Below are 19401 nucleotides of genomic sequence, written 5' to 3' on the forward strand. Positions count from 1 at the left end.
AGATAAATAACACCAGGATCCTTTGTAGCTGATAGCTGGTAACTGTGCAGGGGTCGATCTAGCAAAGTGTTGCCAGGGGGCCAGGTAGGGCATTAACAGGGAGAGGGGGGCACAAAGAAATACTTTTCTTTCTTATTCTCATTTCAAATATCTAGTTTTTAATAAAAAAAATTACCTGAATCTTACAACTAAAGTTTAACTAAAATGTATAGAAACCCATTATTGTACGTAGTAAATATTAAGTCTAATATACAACCTAGTAAGTTATAGTACTTTTTTCTTTGGGAAGGTACCATCTGTGCAGTCTGCAATTCTGTTGAAGAAAGATGTTGAATCTATTTAATTATTGTAGAAAAATAATTGGTTTCTGTGCATTTGTTTTACACATACATTAAATTAAAGTTGATTATGTCAATTAAGCATCATGAGGCAGAGGGTGGGGGGTGGTTTCCTTTTTTTTTTTTCTACAACCTATTAGTTAGGTTGTTCAATATTTCTGCTAAATGCTGTTTAGAATACTAGAATAGGGAGGAATAGGATGGCGTAGGTTTAAGTTTATTCGATTGATATATTAATACCAGCGAGATGGTGTACATCACTGTCACAGCAGCATTTGTTTTCATTAAAGGGCTTTATGGCTTTTCCTATAATACCTGGTGGGCCGGTCTCTAGTCAAAATGCCTGGGCTGATTTTTTTTGTCCCAGTCCAGCCCTGCTTAGAAGCAAAGTGTAAATAAATAAGAGGTGGCTCAAGATTTTATCCAGACAGTACATTTTTTAAAAGAGAGAAAGTCAGAAAACCACTAATAAAGATTTTTTTACTTTCGTTTTATGAAGATGAATTTGAAGTCATTCTGTGTTCTTCCATGCGAGACTGCTTCCTCTTTTTTAAACCTTAGCTCTGCTGTGAGGTCAACTAATTATACAGTCTGCTCGCCACAGCTCTTTCTCCTGCTTCTGTGCGGTGAACTGTGTAGTGAGTTAGACAAAGCAGCAGCTTCATCCTAGTGTGACCGTCAGGCTTTGGGCTTTAATTTCATGCATACAGAGTTATTGAATATCATTCACAAGCATGTATATTGTCACATGTTAGCCGGTAGATTAAAATTATAGGGCTTCCTCATCAAAGCATTTTTTGTGATAGCAAACGTGTCAGATAACTTCAAATAGCTTATTTTAACTGTGTGAGGGACCTCCAAAGCAGGTGAGTTTATTAAAATATTTTCTATAAATCATCCTACAGCTATTTCAATATGACACTATCATAATATACATTTGTAGGTAAAAGTTGAAGATATCCTACCTGCTCCTCCTGTTTGCCTAGAGTGCTTTAAAATTAGATTTGTTGATTGGCAACAAGTTGGTTGTTACGTCCCTCTGCAGCCTCTAATCTCCTCAGTGTGTTCAGCTGGTGCTAATTGGCCACACCTAGTCAGGTGTTGATAAAAGCATGCCTGAGGCAGGCTTTCAGGGAGCTCACTTGTCTTTGCCTTGGTGGCACCCAGCCAATTTAACCAACCTGGTTTTCCATTTTAAGAAAAAACCTCTTCTCACTAACACTCTGGTATTCATCTTTTCTTTTTTTTATGAAAAGATGATTACCATGTATAAAAAGGCTGTATCCAGTCATGTTGGCTGTATATTTAATCATTTAAACCCAGTGTCCACAAAACAAGAAATATGCAGTTCTATGGAAATCACAATAGGATTAGATTTGATTGAAAATCATACAAAGACAACATGTCATTGTATTTAATTTTGAACTTAATGTCAGCAACTGATTATAAAAAAGTTTGACAAAATGCAACAAATTAATTGATTAATTAAAAAAAATACTTTGTGTAAAATCTCACATATAATTGGTATTTCTATTGATCTAGAGAGATTACATTATAGAGGGTGAGTCTTGTATGAGCAAAGGTAGAGTGGTTTTCATCACAGAGAGTATCTGGAGAAATATTTCAGAATAACAGCCTCATCTTAGGGACCAGGTGTCAGTTCATTAACAAAGTGAATGCAGTTTGTCACTGCATTCACATAAGCAATTTAAAATTCTACCACACAGAGAAAAAGAGTGCTTAAGGCAGAAGATGGCCCATCAACTGTATTGTTATAGCACAAGAGCACACAGTATGGGTAGCTTACATGTCTGTGAACCATTTCTGTTGCATAATATCTAAACCCTTTGCAGCAACATCGCCTGTCAAACAGGTAATGCCATTTTCACAAAAGGTCTTGTTGGTTTTGGCAAGAGAGTGCCACATTTTCCAAGTATTATAATTACATGGTTATGTAGGGGAGGAGCTTATGTGTTAAACTGGACTGGTTGCAGCCCTCTGAAAATATTTGATCAAGTATAAACAAACAATACAAGAAAAGAGGCCTCGAAGTACTGAAGGTGACAGCAGCATGAGCGTGGTTGAGAGTTCCAGTTCACTGATTTGAATTTGCAGAGGTGAACCGCAAAGAGTGTTCAGCTATAGCTGTCTGTTCTCCAAACTTACTTTAAGGCTAAACTGTGTCCTGTTTATGATTGCCATTGGATTTGTTTTTCAGTTGCAAAAAATGCCCATTGAGTCTGGTATGACCAATCAAAATGAGAAGAGAGATTTTTATCAGTAAAGTAGGAGTACACAGCATGGGTGGCATGCATGTGAACCATTTATGCTCAGCGATATTTTTTTAAAACTACAGCAGTTGTTCACTTCACACTTTACCGTTTGTGGTTTAAAAAAAAAAAAAAAGATGTACTGCAACACAGTGTTTAGCATGGGCCTGTCCTCACTTTTTCTAAACATGTCACTGGTCTCAAATTCAAAGCAAGCATATCATTAAAAAAATCTTAGTTTTAACAGTTGATTGATTTTTATTTTACATGTGGTGTGTTAACGATTTGCAAACCACTGCCTTCAGTTTTAATGTACCACAGAATTTCATCTTCTGCAACAGTTTCACCTCAATATTGTATAATGTTTCAGTGGTAATACGGCTCTGCTTAATAGTAGATGCTCAACCTGAAAATCCAGTTTTAAGGGGAGAGAAAGACGACACAAACTGGTGCATATCCATTAAAACTCACTCACTATTAATTCAGTCTGTTTGCGCTTACAAACATTGACACAGCCAAAATTACTACAAATTCATATCCACATAATCCAGTTTTACTAGTGTGACTCACTTTTTGCCTTGCCTTATATCATGTTTCCAGAGTTTCTCAGGTTCTGCAAAACCTGCTCCAGACTTTAGCTTAATCTTGATTTGTTTTCCTTTTCTCTTCTTGTTCAGTGTTGGCTACGGTCAACGAAAATTCAAATGACTACGAGGAGCCAGACTTGTTTGGTCCCGCTGGTCATCGAATGAACCCACCAGAGAGGGTAAGAAATTGTTAATCGGACCACTCCCAGGCTTTTCGGCTCTTTCTTTCTTCTTGCCATATCCTGTGAATCATTCCCGTTTCCTCCAATAGGATATGTCCCTGCAAGTGCCAAATTACACAAAGAAGCGGCCGAGTTCCCTTTGCAGTGACGATGGAGTGCTCGACGATTATGAGTGAGTCATAAAACAACACAAATGCAAACCTCAGAAACTGAAATACAAGCACACTGTTTGCAGGGTTTTGTTTCCCTTTGGTTGCTGATTATTCTGAATGGCTGTAACTTGGGAGGTAGAGTATTGATCCACCAATTTTACTAATTGGTCAGTGATCGATTCCACAGCTACTCCAGTCTGCATGTTGAAATATCCTTATTACTGAACCCTGAGAGTGTTTGTGTGAATGTTACACAAGGCGCTTTGGGTGTTGAGTTAGAATAGAAATGCACTATATAAGTACCAGTCCATTTATTGCAGTGTTTGTGTAAGTTAATTTGAGACATGCTGCTGTATTTACTTTGTTTCAATTTACTTTCATTTTATTGCACAACATATTGTCAAACTGTCAGTGCTGCAGAAATCTAATCTTTGATCTTCACCTCTTTTGTGTAATTATATTATAAAATTATATTGTTACACAGTTAGCTTTGTCAAAACTTTTGCACAACTTGTCTGGTTTAAACTTTGATGAAAAATGTAATTGCTTATGAAGTTTGTGTGATGTTTCTTTCTTTTTCCTTTTCTGTTTGCGTGTGTCTGTGTGTGCGCACACACGTATAGGTATGAAGGGAGTCTCCACAGCCAGCAAGGCAGTTTCTACTTACCAAACACTGGTGTTTTGGCTTCCACCATGAAAGAAGACACCTCTCAGCTTTCTGCTGTCATCAAGATGGGTTGGCTGGACAAGAATCCACCTCAGGGGTATAATAATGATGATGCTTAAAAAAAAAATCAGAGAATATATATTACACAAATATTTGATTGAATTAAAAAACAAACACAGGGCAGCGATATTTGCTTTTTTATTCGGTGTTCTGTCTGTCCTCATCCACAGGGCTATTTACTACCAGAGACGATGGGTAAAGCTAGATGCTGACTACCTGAGATACTTTGACACTGACAAGGTAACAAAACAAATGCATCCAGAAACTCAGTGATGTGTTCAGACACAAGCACAGAACGGAAGCGCTGTTTTTGTGTATGACTCTGTCCAGGAGATACTGTTGACATACTAAATAGGTATTGATCATTTTTAGGGCTGCAATGATTCTTCGAGTAATGCGAATAGCTTTATTATAAAACTCTTCAGCTGTTACTATGTAAATGTGACCTTTTCACCCACATTTACCACTAAAAATAGGCCTGCAGTAGAAACGTGTCTCGGAGCACTCGTGAAAATAAAAAGTATGACAATATTAAGGCCAAGCAGCTTCCAGTTTAAAAAAAGAAAAAGACTCGTAACAGAACAGCAGTAATGAGAGTCCTTCATCAAACCTGAAGAAAAACAAACTTTGGAAATGCTCCCATGCACTGCTGTTTGTTTTACAGTGAAAAGCGATAATAAAGTTACTGGAGTTAAAGTAAAAAATGCAGATGAGCCATTATTAAGGCTGATGGGCAGGGGCGAGAGGAGCATGGGGTGTAAGTGAGTTACATTATTTTGCAGATTTGGATTAATATAAAATCTTAATTTGATTTTAATTTTATTCTGTAATTAAAATTGTGTCAATGCTGTTAAGTTTGACATTATTATTAACGTTAATTATTTATTGTGCACCATCAGAGCATCTGTCTTCTGCAGCAGGAAACGTTACATCAAAGCAAAGGGCAAGCCTCAGTTCTGAGAATGTTGATGTCCTCGCTTTTGTGTGACAGCCACCACAAACTCTTTTAAAGGGTCACACATGCGCACACATTAAATAGATACACTCCTCTTAATGTCAGAGAAACCTCCACAAATGCTTAGCAAAGGCATCTTTTTTTATACCTTAGTTTAGTGTGCATGTATATCTTATGTTATTTGACACCAATGTACTTGTTTTTAGTTGTTTGTGGGTTTGTTTGTTTTTTTTTTTTGCATTTATGAAAATGTTTTGTTTAATAAATATGACTTTTAATGGTACGTAAATACAATGAAGTTATATGCATTTAAATGACCTAAAACACTGCAATTAATATGGAAACCAATGAGTGGTTAATTTTAAATTGCTTTTAATTCACTGATCGCTTGATTAATTGATGAAATAACTGATCATTAAAGTAATCGATAGCTGCAGCACTAATCTGAGATGCTGAGTGTGTGTTGTGCTATCTTGTGTTGTAGGACGTGTATTCTAAGGGGATCATCTCAACAGCTTTCATCACTAATGTGACCACTGTGGGGGAGCTGAAGTTTGAAGTTGTTACAAACAATCGAACCTTCATCTTTAGGGCTGAAAGTGAAGGTATGTCTGTTCACCCAGCTATATATGTGCTTACACTTGTACAGACAGTTATTTCCCATGTCTCAAAATATGCAGTTAACTCAGTTCATAGATATATTTGTGGGTGCCGATTTTACTACGTTCATGTCTGATCTGACATGCCTATGCGCTCTCATTGCAGCTGAACGAAATGAATGGGTGACTGTACTGCAGGATTGCACCAGTGGGCGCCAAAGGCACACTGTCATGAACCCCGGCTCACCTTTAGCCCCAGACTATCAGGGCTACTTGGAGCTAAAAGGGTTACGCTCCAAACTTTACACAGTTGTTGCCTCAGATAAAGTTTTCCTCTACAAAAATATTGATGTAAGAACTCTGGGTGCAGCTGTGTGTACAGATTTGTACTTAAGATAATTGCATTTTGTTTTCTTTACTTTAATGATTGTTAGAATTATAAGAAATGGGTTTTTTTTTGGTTTTTTTTGTTTGTTTTTGTTTTTTTGATTTGTTGGAACAGTGTAATTTACATTTTATCTTCCATTTCTTACAGGACTATCGTATTGGATTGGGTATCACGTCTATTGAGATGAATGTAGGAAACATTAAGGTCTCAGATCGTCGAAGCTTTGATCTCACCACACCTTATCGCATATTTAGGTATTGCATGCACACAGAAATGAAATCTGCTCTCACACCTTTCCCATGTTTGTGTGACTATCACACCTCTTATTGCAGTAATTAAGTAGTTGGGTTTATATAAATATATAATATAATATTTATATAAAACTGTTTATGTGAGATCAACTGTGGGATATGCTAATTAGACAGTTTAGAGACGATGATCATTCCTCATTATCAGCATCTGAGTTGCTCTTCAGTTGAGTTGCTGGGTTACAAGGTCATATTGTTTTAGTGAGAACTCTCCCACAGTCCCTCAATCCTCAGCTGGTCGTCTTTCAAGAATGTGAAAAGTCTTTTGTGTGACTGTGTGTGTGCGTGTTTTTGTGCGAAGAAGTGCAGGGGATATGTTTGTGCATGAGTGCATGTGGTGTGTGGTCTTTTGGCTGACAGTTCACAGCCTGCGCCTGTAGTGCAGGGTCTCAGCATGACAGGATGGGGAAATGTGTGTTTCTGTGGACTAGTGTACTGGCTCTGAGTCTCTTGACTGTAAACATATGTGAAAGAGTCATTTTCATTCAGACCTGGTAATAATAAGAAAGGTTGAAGATTTAGAAATGTTTAAAAATAAAAGGAGGAGTTTTTTTCTCTCTCATTATGTCTACATCAGCAATGTAAATGAAAGAAATTAGTAATAAGAAAAGACAATGATTCAGATCTGGACAAAAATGTAATTCTTTGCCAGTGCTCAGATTTTCCATTACATTTCCAAAACCCAAATAAATGGCAGTTATCTGTATTTTTGTTGATTTAACTCAATTTATTTAGTTGTATACTAATACAGCTGATACTGAATTATTCTGAAATTCATGATTCAACTTTTTATTTAAATTGTTAAGCTAATGTTATGATTTGTATTTTAAAGTACCGTATTTAGTGTTTTTACTGTATTTAAAGTACTGTATCTGTGGTTTTGTGCTTTTGTTCCCATGTAACATCCAGAAATATTTCAGGGCAGGAAATAATTACTCAATTTATTTCTGTAAAGTATATTTATATGTATTACTAATTTAAGGGAAGATAAACTGAGCATGCAGCAGACAGGGTGAAAAGAGGAAGCTTGTCTGCCTCTGTGAGTTTATGTGGTTTCCAGGTCTTGAGTATATTTAGCGTAACAACAGCGATCTAAGCGTCATTTCTCACCTTCATGTCAGCGTTAACACTCGTCCATATGCTTGCCTCTCTCCGCAGCTTCATCGCAGAGTCAGAGCAGATGAGAGAGCAGTGGGTGAATGCTATGCGAGACGCGATAGGTGAGGCATTGTCTAACAGCGAGGTGGCTGAGCGGATCTGGGCGGAGTCTAGCAACAGTCTGTGCGCCGACTGTGAAGCACCGAAGCCGGAGTGGGCCGCCATCAATTTGTGTGTGGTGGTGTGCAAACAATGCGCAGGTTTGTGTGTTCTGATTTTGTTTTTGTGCGGTGCTTTGGGCTGTCAGTGTGAATACTTTGTGTTTAGCAGCATTTTGACTTTTAGTTGCTGAGTATCAGAATTAACATGTGGCTTCCAGCACAAGAGGCATTGTGACTTTGTTTTGTCGTGGCCATCAGTTGTCATAGATGTGATATTTCAGGAAGTTCTTTAGGAAAACACTCCAGTTTAGGACAAATGTTCAGTTGTTCTCAGGGACTATTTAGATGTTAGTGGTCAGAGCTCACTTCTGTTTTTCACTCATATCATTTCCTAAAAAATACTTTTTTGGGCCATTATTAAAGGGCATGTTTTTTTGTTTTGTTTTTTATCACAGGAAATATTAATATTATAATTTAAAGAATCATGATATAAATGTCAGGCTATGTCACCCACTTCTACTACCCACCTTTAAACTCTTGGCCGAATTATGTGTGCTTCTGATAATCAGTGTGAGGCAGCCGTACTTTAGGACTTGTAGCTTCTCTGCGGTCACCTCCGATTTTGTTGCACCTCTATTTTTTTAGTATGCAGACACTTAATAGATTTTTTCTAGTAAATAAAGTCTCTTTCTACTAAGGTGAAATAAGCCTGGACACACATTGATATCAGTGTGTGGTTGGTTGGTTGTGCTGTTTGGCAGAGGCATAAAACCACAGGGCAGTAATTGTACAGTGCTGTGAAAATGTATTTGACCCTTTGCTAAAACACAATGCTGTTTTTAGGTGACGCTACCTGGCCCTGTGTGAAAGTAATTACCTCCTAAACCTAATGACTAGTTGTAGCCTGCGTGTTCTCTTTGGTCAGCAGTGATTTTTGCCTTGAAATATAAAAAAATCAATCATTTCACTGCACTTGTTGTTTGTTTTTTGTCTGTTTGTAAAGAGTTATTTGGTTGTCCGTACAGAGCTTATAATATGGTCAAGATTGAACTTGGCTTTAATATGTGTATGTGTGTTATTCCAGGGGAGCACAGAGGACTAGGCCCTAGCATTTCAAAAGTTCGAAGTCTGAAGATGGATAAGAAAGTTTGGACAGAAGAGCTTATTCAGGTACAAATAGAAATTCTCTCTCTAATTAATTGTTGAGACGTTTTTGATATAAAAATTAGAACAGACTCCAAAGACAAGGATTTATGTCCAGTTTCTTTAAATATTTAAAGTCTTAAGATTAATTAACTAGTATGTTCAAATATAATGTTTCTGCAATTAATCATTTTGGAGCTGAGACAGCTTAGTTTTAGTTTCATCTCTGTGGAAGTTTCCGAGGCAGTAGTTACCGGTGGTTTTGTGTGGGTTTCATTATATTGTTTTATAAACCTGCAGGTCAGAAGTGTCAGTAATCTGATCTAGTAAGTGCTACAGAAGAAAAATAGAATAAGTGTGGAAGTACTTCTCTTCATTTTTTATTTATTTATTTATTTTCCTGTTCACCCTGTCCTTGTCGCAGTTATTCCTGGTGATAGGCAACGAGCGGGCTAACAGTTTTTGGGCAGCTAATGTCCCACCAAGTGAAGCTCTGTCGCCTTCGAGCTGCAGCGAAGAGAGAAGACGCTTCATCAGCAACAAATATCGCCAGGGCAAATACAGGAGGTACCACGCTCTGTATGGAAACCAGAGGGAGCTCAATCACGTAAGTCAAAGTCACAGTTTGCTTGTGATACCGTTGTGTTTAATTCTGAATCTGCGCACTGCATTGCCAGAAATTTCTGCTAGTGAGCAGCTGCAAAGTGTAAAGTGATGAGTGACAAGCGAATAGCTGAGTGTGCGGATGGGGCCTTAAAATGTGTCCACATTGGAAGCGAGGTGCCAACCGGAAACCAGAGAGAGTGAATGACTTTCCGTAATCTTTCCATGAGGGAAATAACCGCTTGCTATGAGTAGTGGGCGGGGCCCTAAATAAACTTTTCCTGTTTCTGTGTGATTGAAAGTACCAGACTGAAGAATACTGTTGATTAACATATGACCTGATAATAAAGTCACTAGAGGGTTACCTAGGCAACCGGAGCCTTGAATGTCACAAACAGCCGGCTCACGACTTCAGGATCAGTTTTCCCATTATCCTGTTGGTAGATGAACCTTCATACTAGTCTGAGATGCTCCCCTGGTGCATTATTGCCTTCATTAGGTCATCTGTGTACTTAGCATCATTCGGTGTTCATAAGCCCAGATGAGTCATCCTGTCCCTGCTTAAAAAAAATCCCCCCACAGCATGATGCTGCCACCACCACACTTCCTGGCTGGGATAGTATTGAATAGTGTCTTGTTTCCTTCAGACCTGACTGCTGTTATCATGCTAGAGAATCTCATTTCTCACAGTATCAGGATCCTTGAGGTTGGTTTTTTTTTTTTTTTTCCTGAATCCCATGCAGGTTTTTGTATGCCTTTCATTGAGGAAAAACTACTGCACTGACAGCTGCCTTTCTGGAAGTTTCTCCTATCTCCACACAGGATCTTCTTTTTGGTCACCCCTCCTTCCAAGCCCTTGGTTCTCTAATTGCTTAGCTTGGCAGGCAGCCAGCATTACAAAATGATCCCATTTGTTCCTAATGTCTGTTTAAGAAATATGGGGGCTAGTGGGAATCTTCAGTGCAGCAGGAATGTTTTTGTTGTCTTCGTCAGATTGGTGCCTCAGCATTCTCTACATGCAGTTTATTTGGACTGGTACTGTGAAGAAAAATTGCATTTCTTGTTATATTATACTGGGGTTAATTGGTGAGTGGAAAAAATATATTAACAGTTTTGGCATATGCAAAAGCATGCAAAAATGCCTCCTAGGTTTGTCAAATATAAGGCCTGGGGGACAGAGTTGGCCAAGTAAATACTCAAATCCGCCCACTAAAAGTATGAAGGTATGCATCGATTTTGATTTTTTTTAACTGTAGTTGTAAAACAAGTTTTTCAACTTATCCTGCTGATTGATTCCTTCATACGGAATCAAAGTAATTAACTAACATAATTAAACGACAGGGAAGTTTCTGTATTTTCACTATAAGGACATTTTCATTAATGCAAACTTCATATTTTATAAGTACTGGATAGTCTGGGCAATACAGATTTATCATATAGTTTTACTTTGATCTTTACCCCTTAAGATTAAAGTGGGCTGCCTTTGTGTATAATGAGTTTGACATCCTTGGTTTGCACCTCGAAGTTGATGATTCTGTTCAGAGTTCTTGTTTTGAGCAGTAACTTAAAATAAGATGCAGAATTTCCTTTGAAGCCAATAGAAAGAGCATAAAAATAAGCACGTTCCTTTGTGTAAATACATGGTAAGATCCTGTGACTGTGGCGAAAGTGTTATTTAACACTTAGATACTTACAGTAAAGCAGCCAGTATGCTTCTGCAGCTGGTTGATCCAGTCTTACAACATTTGACACTTTTCTTGTTTTTAAGGCATTTGTGGGACTTTGTTTGATTGCACTGCAGCTGCAATGGAGTGCAAGTTGGGTTTATAGACTAAAAAAACTGATTAAACTTGTGAAACACGCTCTATCACTTGAAGTAATTTTGCAAACCTCAATTTTAGAGTTGAAGAATTAAAGACTGATTAATGCAGGTTCAGGACTAAACCCTGTGAAATCCCTGCTTCTGAGTCATTTTTTTCAAACTTGCAACTCTGCAAGGTCCCAGAACCGACTCTTAGCAACGACTCTTTTAAATGTGACAACCGCGGTGTCTTTGTGTACTTGTGGTGGGCGACGCTTTGCTTGAAGATGACACATTAATATGGTTAGTATTGTTTAGAATCAGGAAATGTGAGTGGCCATGGAATGGCCATAGCTTTTATACTGGGCTCCATCATGTGTGATTAATGACTGAGTGTTTCAGACCCAGCTCGGTCACTTCTTAGGAGCTTAACCCAGTTACTGCTAACAATGTGTACAGGGCACAGATAAACTTGGTGTGTAAATGAGTCACATTTAGCACCTGACTGTGAGCTATGTGTTTTTCCCCCTCAAGCTGTTAAGCTTTTACATTTGTGTGTGTGAGTGAGTGTGAGTCACTGTGTTTGGGATGTGCAGAATGAGATAAAGGAAGTTGTTTAGTTTTTGTTTTAAAAGCAGCTGCTTGTCCTCCTCCCCGATGGCTCCATTTTCTGCTCTTTTCTTATCTCTCTCTTGGGTCTTTGGGACCTATAGAGGACGTGATCTGTTGGACTTTCCTACAGCTTTCATCCCCCCTCTCCCACAAACCCACACACACACACCACTCCACCCCCATTTCAGAGGTGATTACTTAAATGGCTGCTCTACTTGTTTGTTTGTTTTTTCCTGTTCATGAGAAAAATACAGATGAGCATTGCTTCTGCTTGGGTGTGCCTTTCAGAAATTGTACACTCTGCACATGTGTCAGCTGGTGACAAAAAAGTGGGTGACAAAAAAGGTGATGTAAGTGTGCAAGAGTGCGAAATGAAGACAAAAACATGCTTGCACACTCTGTGAGTGCAGCAGCACCCTTAGCTAATTCAGGGTCATTTATCTACTCCTGGCTTTTTAACCCCACTTCTCTTGCTCGCTTTCTTCTTTGTTTTTACTTTTTTCCTTAATGTGACATCATTACTTACTGATTTAACTGGAATGTGCTGTAACTCTACCCCTCCCTCTGTTTTCCTCCTCCTCCTTCTCCTCCTGTCCTACACATTGTTTGGCTCTGACCGCTGAAGAAATTTGATCACTTCACTCCTTGCTCTTTTTTTCTTATTTGCAAGTCGTTTATATCTTTTATAATTTTCTTTTTGATATGAGCTTCAGACTTTTACATTTGCAACTTTTCCGGGCTGTCTTTGTCAACTGACATTCAAATAGCGGACTGACTGACGGGAACTGAAAACTTCCAGGTTGGGCTATGTATAAGAGGGGAGCTGTAGGACAGGGTAGTGAAAATATGCCTTGTTTTTGCAGCTCTCTGAGTCCTTTTAGGCTAGCTCTGTTAAGAAAAAGAGCACAACCTTGCATTTCAGTGGTGGTTCGTTTAAAGCGATGTGTGGAAGTGGATTTTAGATCTCTGACAGTATGTGTGTGCAGTCATGTGCTTGAATGTGTCTGTGGGAAACATTTTTGTGTTGACACTATGGGGACTGCAGCACTGCAGCTCTGTGTTAGTGAGACATTAGAGCTATTGTGTGTCTGTGTGTGTATGTTTTTTTTTTTTTTTTCCTCTGGAGTGAGCTGCAACACATTGAAATGCACATGAATTTGCCTGCGTGGGCATGGTTGTGTGCCTTTTCTGTATTTGGTCTGTACTGCTTTCTTTTTGTGTGCTTGTATGTTTCCATCTGTAAATCATGATCGTCGTCTCCTGTTTTGTCTCTTTTGGTTCTTCCTCTGTTGTTACTGTGGCTTCCTAATTTTTCTCAGTTGCATCAAGTAGTGAACGCTAGCTGTGACCACAGTTTTACACTGGGTTTCTTATTCCCTGGAAAAACCATACTCTGCATTTCCTTCTTACAGAAACAAAACAGATGCAGTTGTAGGCACAACTGCATCTGTTTTTAGAAGACCTCTATTGAATGTTAGTCACCTGCATGTTAAGAATAAAGTAACAGTCATCCATGAGTTGTTCTTCCTCTGTGGCGTTGCCATCTTCCTGTTAAACAGTTTGAAGCTTTTTATGGCCTTTAGGTTGACATTAAAGGCTTTGTTGGCTCGTGGTTTCCTTGAAAGGGAAGAAGTGACACAGCATAGATGACGTTTCATAATGAAGTGCACAGTGTGACATAGAGTTGTTTAATGCAGACAGTTTGATAGTCCCTCTGTGTTTGAGTTGGGGATAGTTGTCATAGTTTAACTTTTTTTCATAACTTTGTGGCTATTTTAGTGACATTTGAGAAAATAAAGCAATCGGTTATTGAAAAGTTGACGGCCACTCTCCTTTCCCAGGTCTCCTTGACTGTGTGCTGTTGGCTATCAGCATGTTGTTGGTATTTTATCATAGCAAACTAACAACTAAGGTACAGGATTAAAAATCTCTTTACGGCCTTGTTTTTTATGCTTTTAAAGTTTTGTAATTGGATTCCTTATAAGAAGAGCTCTTCATCGCATACCTTCTCCTTTTATTTTCTGCTTTTGCTCATTCTTCCTATTTAATTCTTCTGTTTTCCGACCATTTCCATCATGTCCTCATTCACACTTTAGGATTTCAGGTTATAAATCCTTTCGATTTCTACAGGGAGATTGGCTCAACATGTGATCTCCTTTCTTGTTTATTTTGCAGTGCTTTTTTTCCCCCTCCCTCCTTTTTTTTTTGGTCTGGAACTCTGAAGGAAAATGATTTTTCCTTCAAATCATTTTTTTTTCTCTGCCCTCCTTTTTCTGTCTGGATTTTCACCTCCCTGACCATCTCCCTCTCTCTTTAAGCTACACACGGTGAGGTAATGATGGAACATATGGGAATAGCTCTTTCTCATCTGGATTTAATATATGCACGTACATTCACATCTGTAAGTGTGGGTGTAGTTTGGGGTATTTTGTGCTAAAGTCTACACAGCAAAGCCTGCATGTGTTAGTATCGCTGTCTGTACATAGGTTGAGTTTCTAGCCAAAAACAATCTGTCTCTGATTAATGTGGCTGACTGAAATGCTTTCATCTTCTTTTCACAATATTTCTCTTTCTTCCTTTCCCTCCCTCATCTTTCTTTTCCTCCAGTTCAGCCCCATACAAATGCAGAGGCCAGATGGAGGCCTATGTTTTTTTTTTTTTTTTTGTTGGCTTTTTTTTTTTTTTTTTTTTTTTGACACGCCCAGATAAAAATCTCTCTGCCTCTGTCTCTCTTGGGAAATTCTGCAAGATTCTTGAATTCCCTTCTCTCTGTGTGCGTTATTACATTACTGCCTGTTTCATCGGCAGCAGATGTTGAAGGGTGAGGTTTCTTAACACTCAAACAGCCCATTTCCTCATTGTACTTCATTCTGATAGGTTCAATTTTCCTGGACAGAAGAAAAGGCTGTTGTCATATTACTGTACACTGGCTCTTTGCACAGCGTAGGTGTCCACATGTATGTCCACATGGGATGAAGCAGAGCACTGATTTTTTCCTCTGTTCTCTGCATTGTTGTGTACGGACCGCACACATGCACACATACACATGCAAATATATCGGCACAGAGCATAACACACTTATTTGTTGATGGCAGAGTATTGTCTGTGAACTGCTTTGTGCTTGTGGTCAAACAAGAGTTCGGATGACTGTGTTTGTTGGGCTGCAGTGGCATCTTCATTGCAGGCCGGTACAGCTAAACAGCGTGGTCATTTTGATGTTGTTGACCAAAAGTGGAAAAATTTGGTTGCCATCAGTGATAAAGAGCAGGTTACACCCATCTTTTTATTTGTTGTGTATAGTTTTATAACATTTTCAAGTTGCCTTAAATCTTTTTAAAGATTTAAAGACCAAAAACTTCATCTACTTGGGCATGAAAACCAGATCATGGATGGATTTTTAAGGAAAAATACAGCCTGTTTTACTGATTTTGGGCCTCACCCTGGACAAAAAAAATTACTAGTGATATTTTAAGCAGCTCATTAGAGCGCCCTGAATTTTGTTTGCCAAATCTTTCAGTGCTTGACCCGGTCTGCAGCTGCACTCCGACTCATTGGACTGAAACAAAGCCAGACTGCGTAATGTCTCAGGATCTGTGGCTTTGGGAATGGGAAGTGCTGTCACTCTGGCAAACAACCCCATTTATAATTCTTGATGTTTTAAATTCTCTCAACTCATCGGTGCTTTGGCAGTTTGTCTTTGTGTTTTTTGGGTTTGTGTGGGTGTATCTTTTGCAATTCTAATCTTTGCTAATTGCCTTGTTTGTTTGTGTGCGTGTGTGCGTAAGATCAATAGTGCTTAAATAGAGGAGGGGCTCTGTCTGTGTGTGTGTGCACTGGGGTATTTCTCAGTCAGACCCAAAAGAGCTTATTGCGTTTAACTGAAGACAGACATGCCTGGGTGTGTATTCTCTCTTCTTCTTTCCTTGTGCTCAGGGTTAGTTTGTTTGTTGTTTATAGTCTAAAGAAGTGCTGTGGAACTTATTTATATGAGTGAACACCAGTTATATTCATCATCGTTCCAGCGAGTTAGCACAATGCTGATTACGTCTTTCTCAACTTGTGCTGCATTCCACCTGCCTGAGTTTTAAATTCCTTCGCTGGTTTGCCAGTAATGGCACATCAGTCATCGCTCATGAGCTATTAATAAGGAGAGATAATGGCAACAGAAATATGACACAAAAGCTTCTTTGTTAGCACGTTAAAAATGTTTGTGTGATCACTGCCAGGAAAGTTCCCTACTGCAGGTAAAGACATCTGGACCTGTCACGATAGTTCTGTCCTTGGTGGTGTTGTCGGGGGTTAAATGAGACGTGTAATATCAGGGTGCGTGTAGATTTTAGGGTTGCCGCAGCGGTACGTATGCCTACATTGCAAAGCAGACATTTTTTTTCTTCTAAAGATTAGTTTTTGGGCATATTTAGTCTTTATTTGACAGTAGAGCAGCGAAGACAGACAGAAAAACCAGATGAGAGAGAGAGAAAGCGAGGACACGCAGCACAGGGCCGCAGGTCAGACTCAAACCCAGACCGCTGCACTTTAGCCATGTGTCATATAGTTACCCACTGAGCTAAACAGGCTCCCGAAAGTCTGAGCCTTCCTATGAGATTCAAGAATGCTCAGCTTACAAAAATATATTGTAAAAAAAATTTAAAAAAATTCTGTTTTGTTTTTAGATTTCCATTCAGATCAGGTTTTTGACACTAGTCCTTTGTGTCTCCAGCTTAACCTTTTGCTGCACAGCTTCCATTACATCCAAGGATGTAATAAAATTACTGAAGATTCCTTCAAGTTATATCAGTGACGAGGAAACGACTGCAAACAATTGTGCAGTCATGCACAAAGAGTACAAAGTGATAAATACATAAGCTAGGACTTATAATCTAATCATTCCAAAATGGCTCGAGGACACCTGAGAATACTTTGTATATAGTTTAACCAGAGTAATCTACAGTTGCGGTAAATCCCAAAATAAAATGAGTGGAGATTGCTGTTGACACTGCAATGTTTGTTATTCAATAAAAACACAGAGTATACTTTAATGGTTTTTAAATCTATTTGGAAGGAGGAGTGGAGCAGTGTTGACAGTAAAGCATGAGGGTTCTTGGGCAAAAGGCCGTGCAGGTTTTAAAGCCCACATACCCTGACAGACAAACACGCAGTTTGTTTGGTGTGCAGAAGTTCACTTCATTCTGAAAACTGAAAGAACTTCAAACAACATGATTCAAACCTTTTCAGCTGCAGCAGGATCACAGTATTAAAACCCTTTTGTTACTTTTTTCATTAGTCTTGTATTGTAGATTTCTTTCTTAAAAAGAACAAAAGCAACTCCTTTTTCTTTATTACCTAAATGCTTCTCAAGTCGACGCTCTCATCCTGTCCTCCATATTTCCTTCCTTCCTTGTCGTAATTTCATCTCACACCCTCATTTCCTTCCCTGCTTTGCTTTAATTGTTGTCCATGTTTAACTGTGTTAAGTCATAGTTAATGTTGATCCAACCTCTTTGGTCTCCTACTTTCTGAGCAATGCAGTTCTTTTTATATGTCTATAACAAATAAATGATATGTCTGCATTTGGAGGTAAAATGAATTTCAGTTCAATACTTGCACTATAAAGCCAGAAGTTGTTGCCAAGAAACGGTACACAGTTGTTTCCGCCTGTTATTTTTGTACACGAGCGTTTACTCGTGTGTCTCCTTGTCTGTTGCTCTCCCCTTTTCTCCAGGCTCTTTGTATAAATGTGCAGTGCAGCGATGTACTGGAGACGCTGAGCCTGATTTTCTGCGGTGCAGATGTGAATTGTTCAACTGGGCTGGAAAGTCAACCCTCCCCCCTCTCCTTGGCCACCGCACACTCGCAACCCCTACAGGCCGAGTTATTGAACCATAATCTGAACACAGGTACAGTATGCGTGCAAGCTCAGGGTCCCAAGCACACATTTGTTTTTAATGGACTGAGTAGAGCTTTCATGAAAGAGTTTGTTAAAGTATTGATTTAAAAAAAATAACATGTTTTTTCACAAAGCACTTGTCGAAACACAGCGTGCTTTATAGGCAGGCAGATTCTGGAAACGAGAACGGACTGGAGGGATACGTTAAAAAAGGATCTTATACAAAGCAGTTGGCTTTGTAATTTGGATCCTCTCAGTTAGGTCATTCAAAAATTGTGTTTCCCTGACATTAAAATTGTTTTTGCTTCAGTAATCAACAGGATCTTGAAATAATGAGTGGACCCTTAATATCAATTCTGCAATCCAAGAAGTTTGAATGCTTATTAAGCTCTAAGTGAGAGCAGAATGCAGCGATTTACTGAACCTGTAATCAGCTGAACAGTGTTTCCCCAGTCTTGCTTCACATAGGAGGTGCTCCTTGTTGCTTGTGTTGTGTCTTTCATTTTCTAAATGTGTGACATGTTTTTAGTGGGTCACAGGTCTGGATTGCAGGCAGGCTAGTTTAGAGGCATGTTGTTGGTGTAAAGCATGTTTAGCTTTCGTTTAAGAGCCCCCTGATTCTAGTTAACAGCACTTTTAAAAAGTCATTGACTTACAGTCTTGTAGACATCAAAAGTCTCAATAAACACTCCCATCAAAGCCTCATCAGGCAAGTTGTAATACTTTATATCATTTGTTAGTTGACATTTTCTTCTAAAGTCTACTTTTTATTTTATAGTGAACTAAGATGTGGTTTAGGTTAGTTTTTAGTTAACTATAATAATCTTGGTATTAGCAATGAGGTAATTTAGAAATTGGTTGATATTTGGTGACGTCAGATGGATCAAGGCACTGACATTTTAAGAGTGGGTGACTACAGTCATAGCAAAACATAGTTCAACTATGAGGTAAGAACTCAAAGCAGAGTGTTGAGAAACGAGGGAGGGGCCATTTCAACAGGGTTTAAAAGTTTAAGAGACCGTAAGAGTGTGTCGTAAACACTTCTTTACTTTCATACAATCAAATTCTTTACAATGCTTTTCTGTAGAGCTACCACGGTTAGAGGAGGTGGATGCTATGGACCCAGAACCTTACCCACTACCTCCTTCCGTGTCTCACAATGGCTTCCTATTCAAAACTGCATCCATGGCTCGGCCAGTCACAGAGCGCAAGGCCAAAGAGGGTAAGCACAAACACTCTACGACAGCAACACTTACCACAAGAAGAAAGAATAGTTAAAGTGATTATCACTATTATGCTTGGCAAATATTTATTTGTCTATCAATATAGAGTTCAGTCGTCGCTGGTGCACGCTAAATGATGGCGTTTTCAGCTACTACGAAAGTGACAAGAACTCAAACCCAAATGGAGCTCTCAAGGCTTCAGAGATCGTGTGTTTGGCTTCCGACAACGACGACAGACATGGGTACGCAAACACCCACACACTGTCCGTCGTAAATGCACATTTACAGCAAAAATGCAACGACACCTTGTAATGTTAAGCGAGATGAATCGTATGTCTCCTCCTTCTCTTTCTTAAATTTCCCAGTG

At 38.9% G+C, this 19401-nt stretch overlaps 1 protein-coding gene across 4 annotated transcripts in view; it reads left to right on the forward strand.

Moving 5' to 3' along the window:
- arap1 (ArfGAP with RhoGAP domain, ankyrin repeat and PH domain 1) overlaps positions 1-19401 on the forward strand; it is a 59709-nt gene that overhangs the window by 21170 nt on the left and 19138 nt on the right. For all 4 annotated transcript variants that reach the window (XM_085245340.1, XM_085245338.1, XM_085245341.1 and 1 more), the window contains 13 exons: positions 3286-3374; positions 3467-3549; positions 4153-4293; positions 4427-4496; positions 5696-5816; positions 5977-6161; positions 6346-6452; positions 7665-7864; positions 8850-8935; positions 9333-9515; positions 17647-17821; positions 18899-19033; positions 19141-19276. In XM_085245340.1, the coding sequence (XP_085101466.1) occupies positions 3286-3374; positions 3467-3549; positions 4153-4293; positions 4427-4496; positions 5696-5816; positions 5977-6161; positions 6346-6452; positions 7665-7864; positions 8850-8935; positions 9333-9515; positions 17647-17821; positions 18899-19033; positions 19141-19276 (1711 nt within the window). The remainder of the gene's footprint in view (positions 1-3285; positions 3375-3466; positions 3550-4152; positions 4294-4426; positions 4497-5695; positions 5817-5976; positions 6162-6345; positions 6453-7664; positions 7865-8849; positions 8936-9332; positions 9516-17646; positions 17822-18898; positions 19034-19140; positions 19277-19401) is intronic.

This window comes from Mchenga conophoros, linkage group LG14 (genome assembly GCF_057382185.1).
Source record: "Mchenga conophoros isolate Kocher_MC1m ecotype Shallow Benthic linkage group LG14, M_conophoros_male_GT1.1, whole genome shotgun sequence".
NCBI classification, from domain to species: Eukaryota; Metazoa; Chordata; class Actinopteri; order Cichliformes; family Cichlidae; genus Mchenga; species Mchenga conophoros.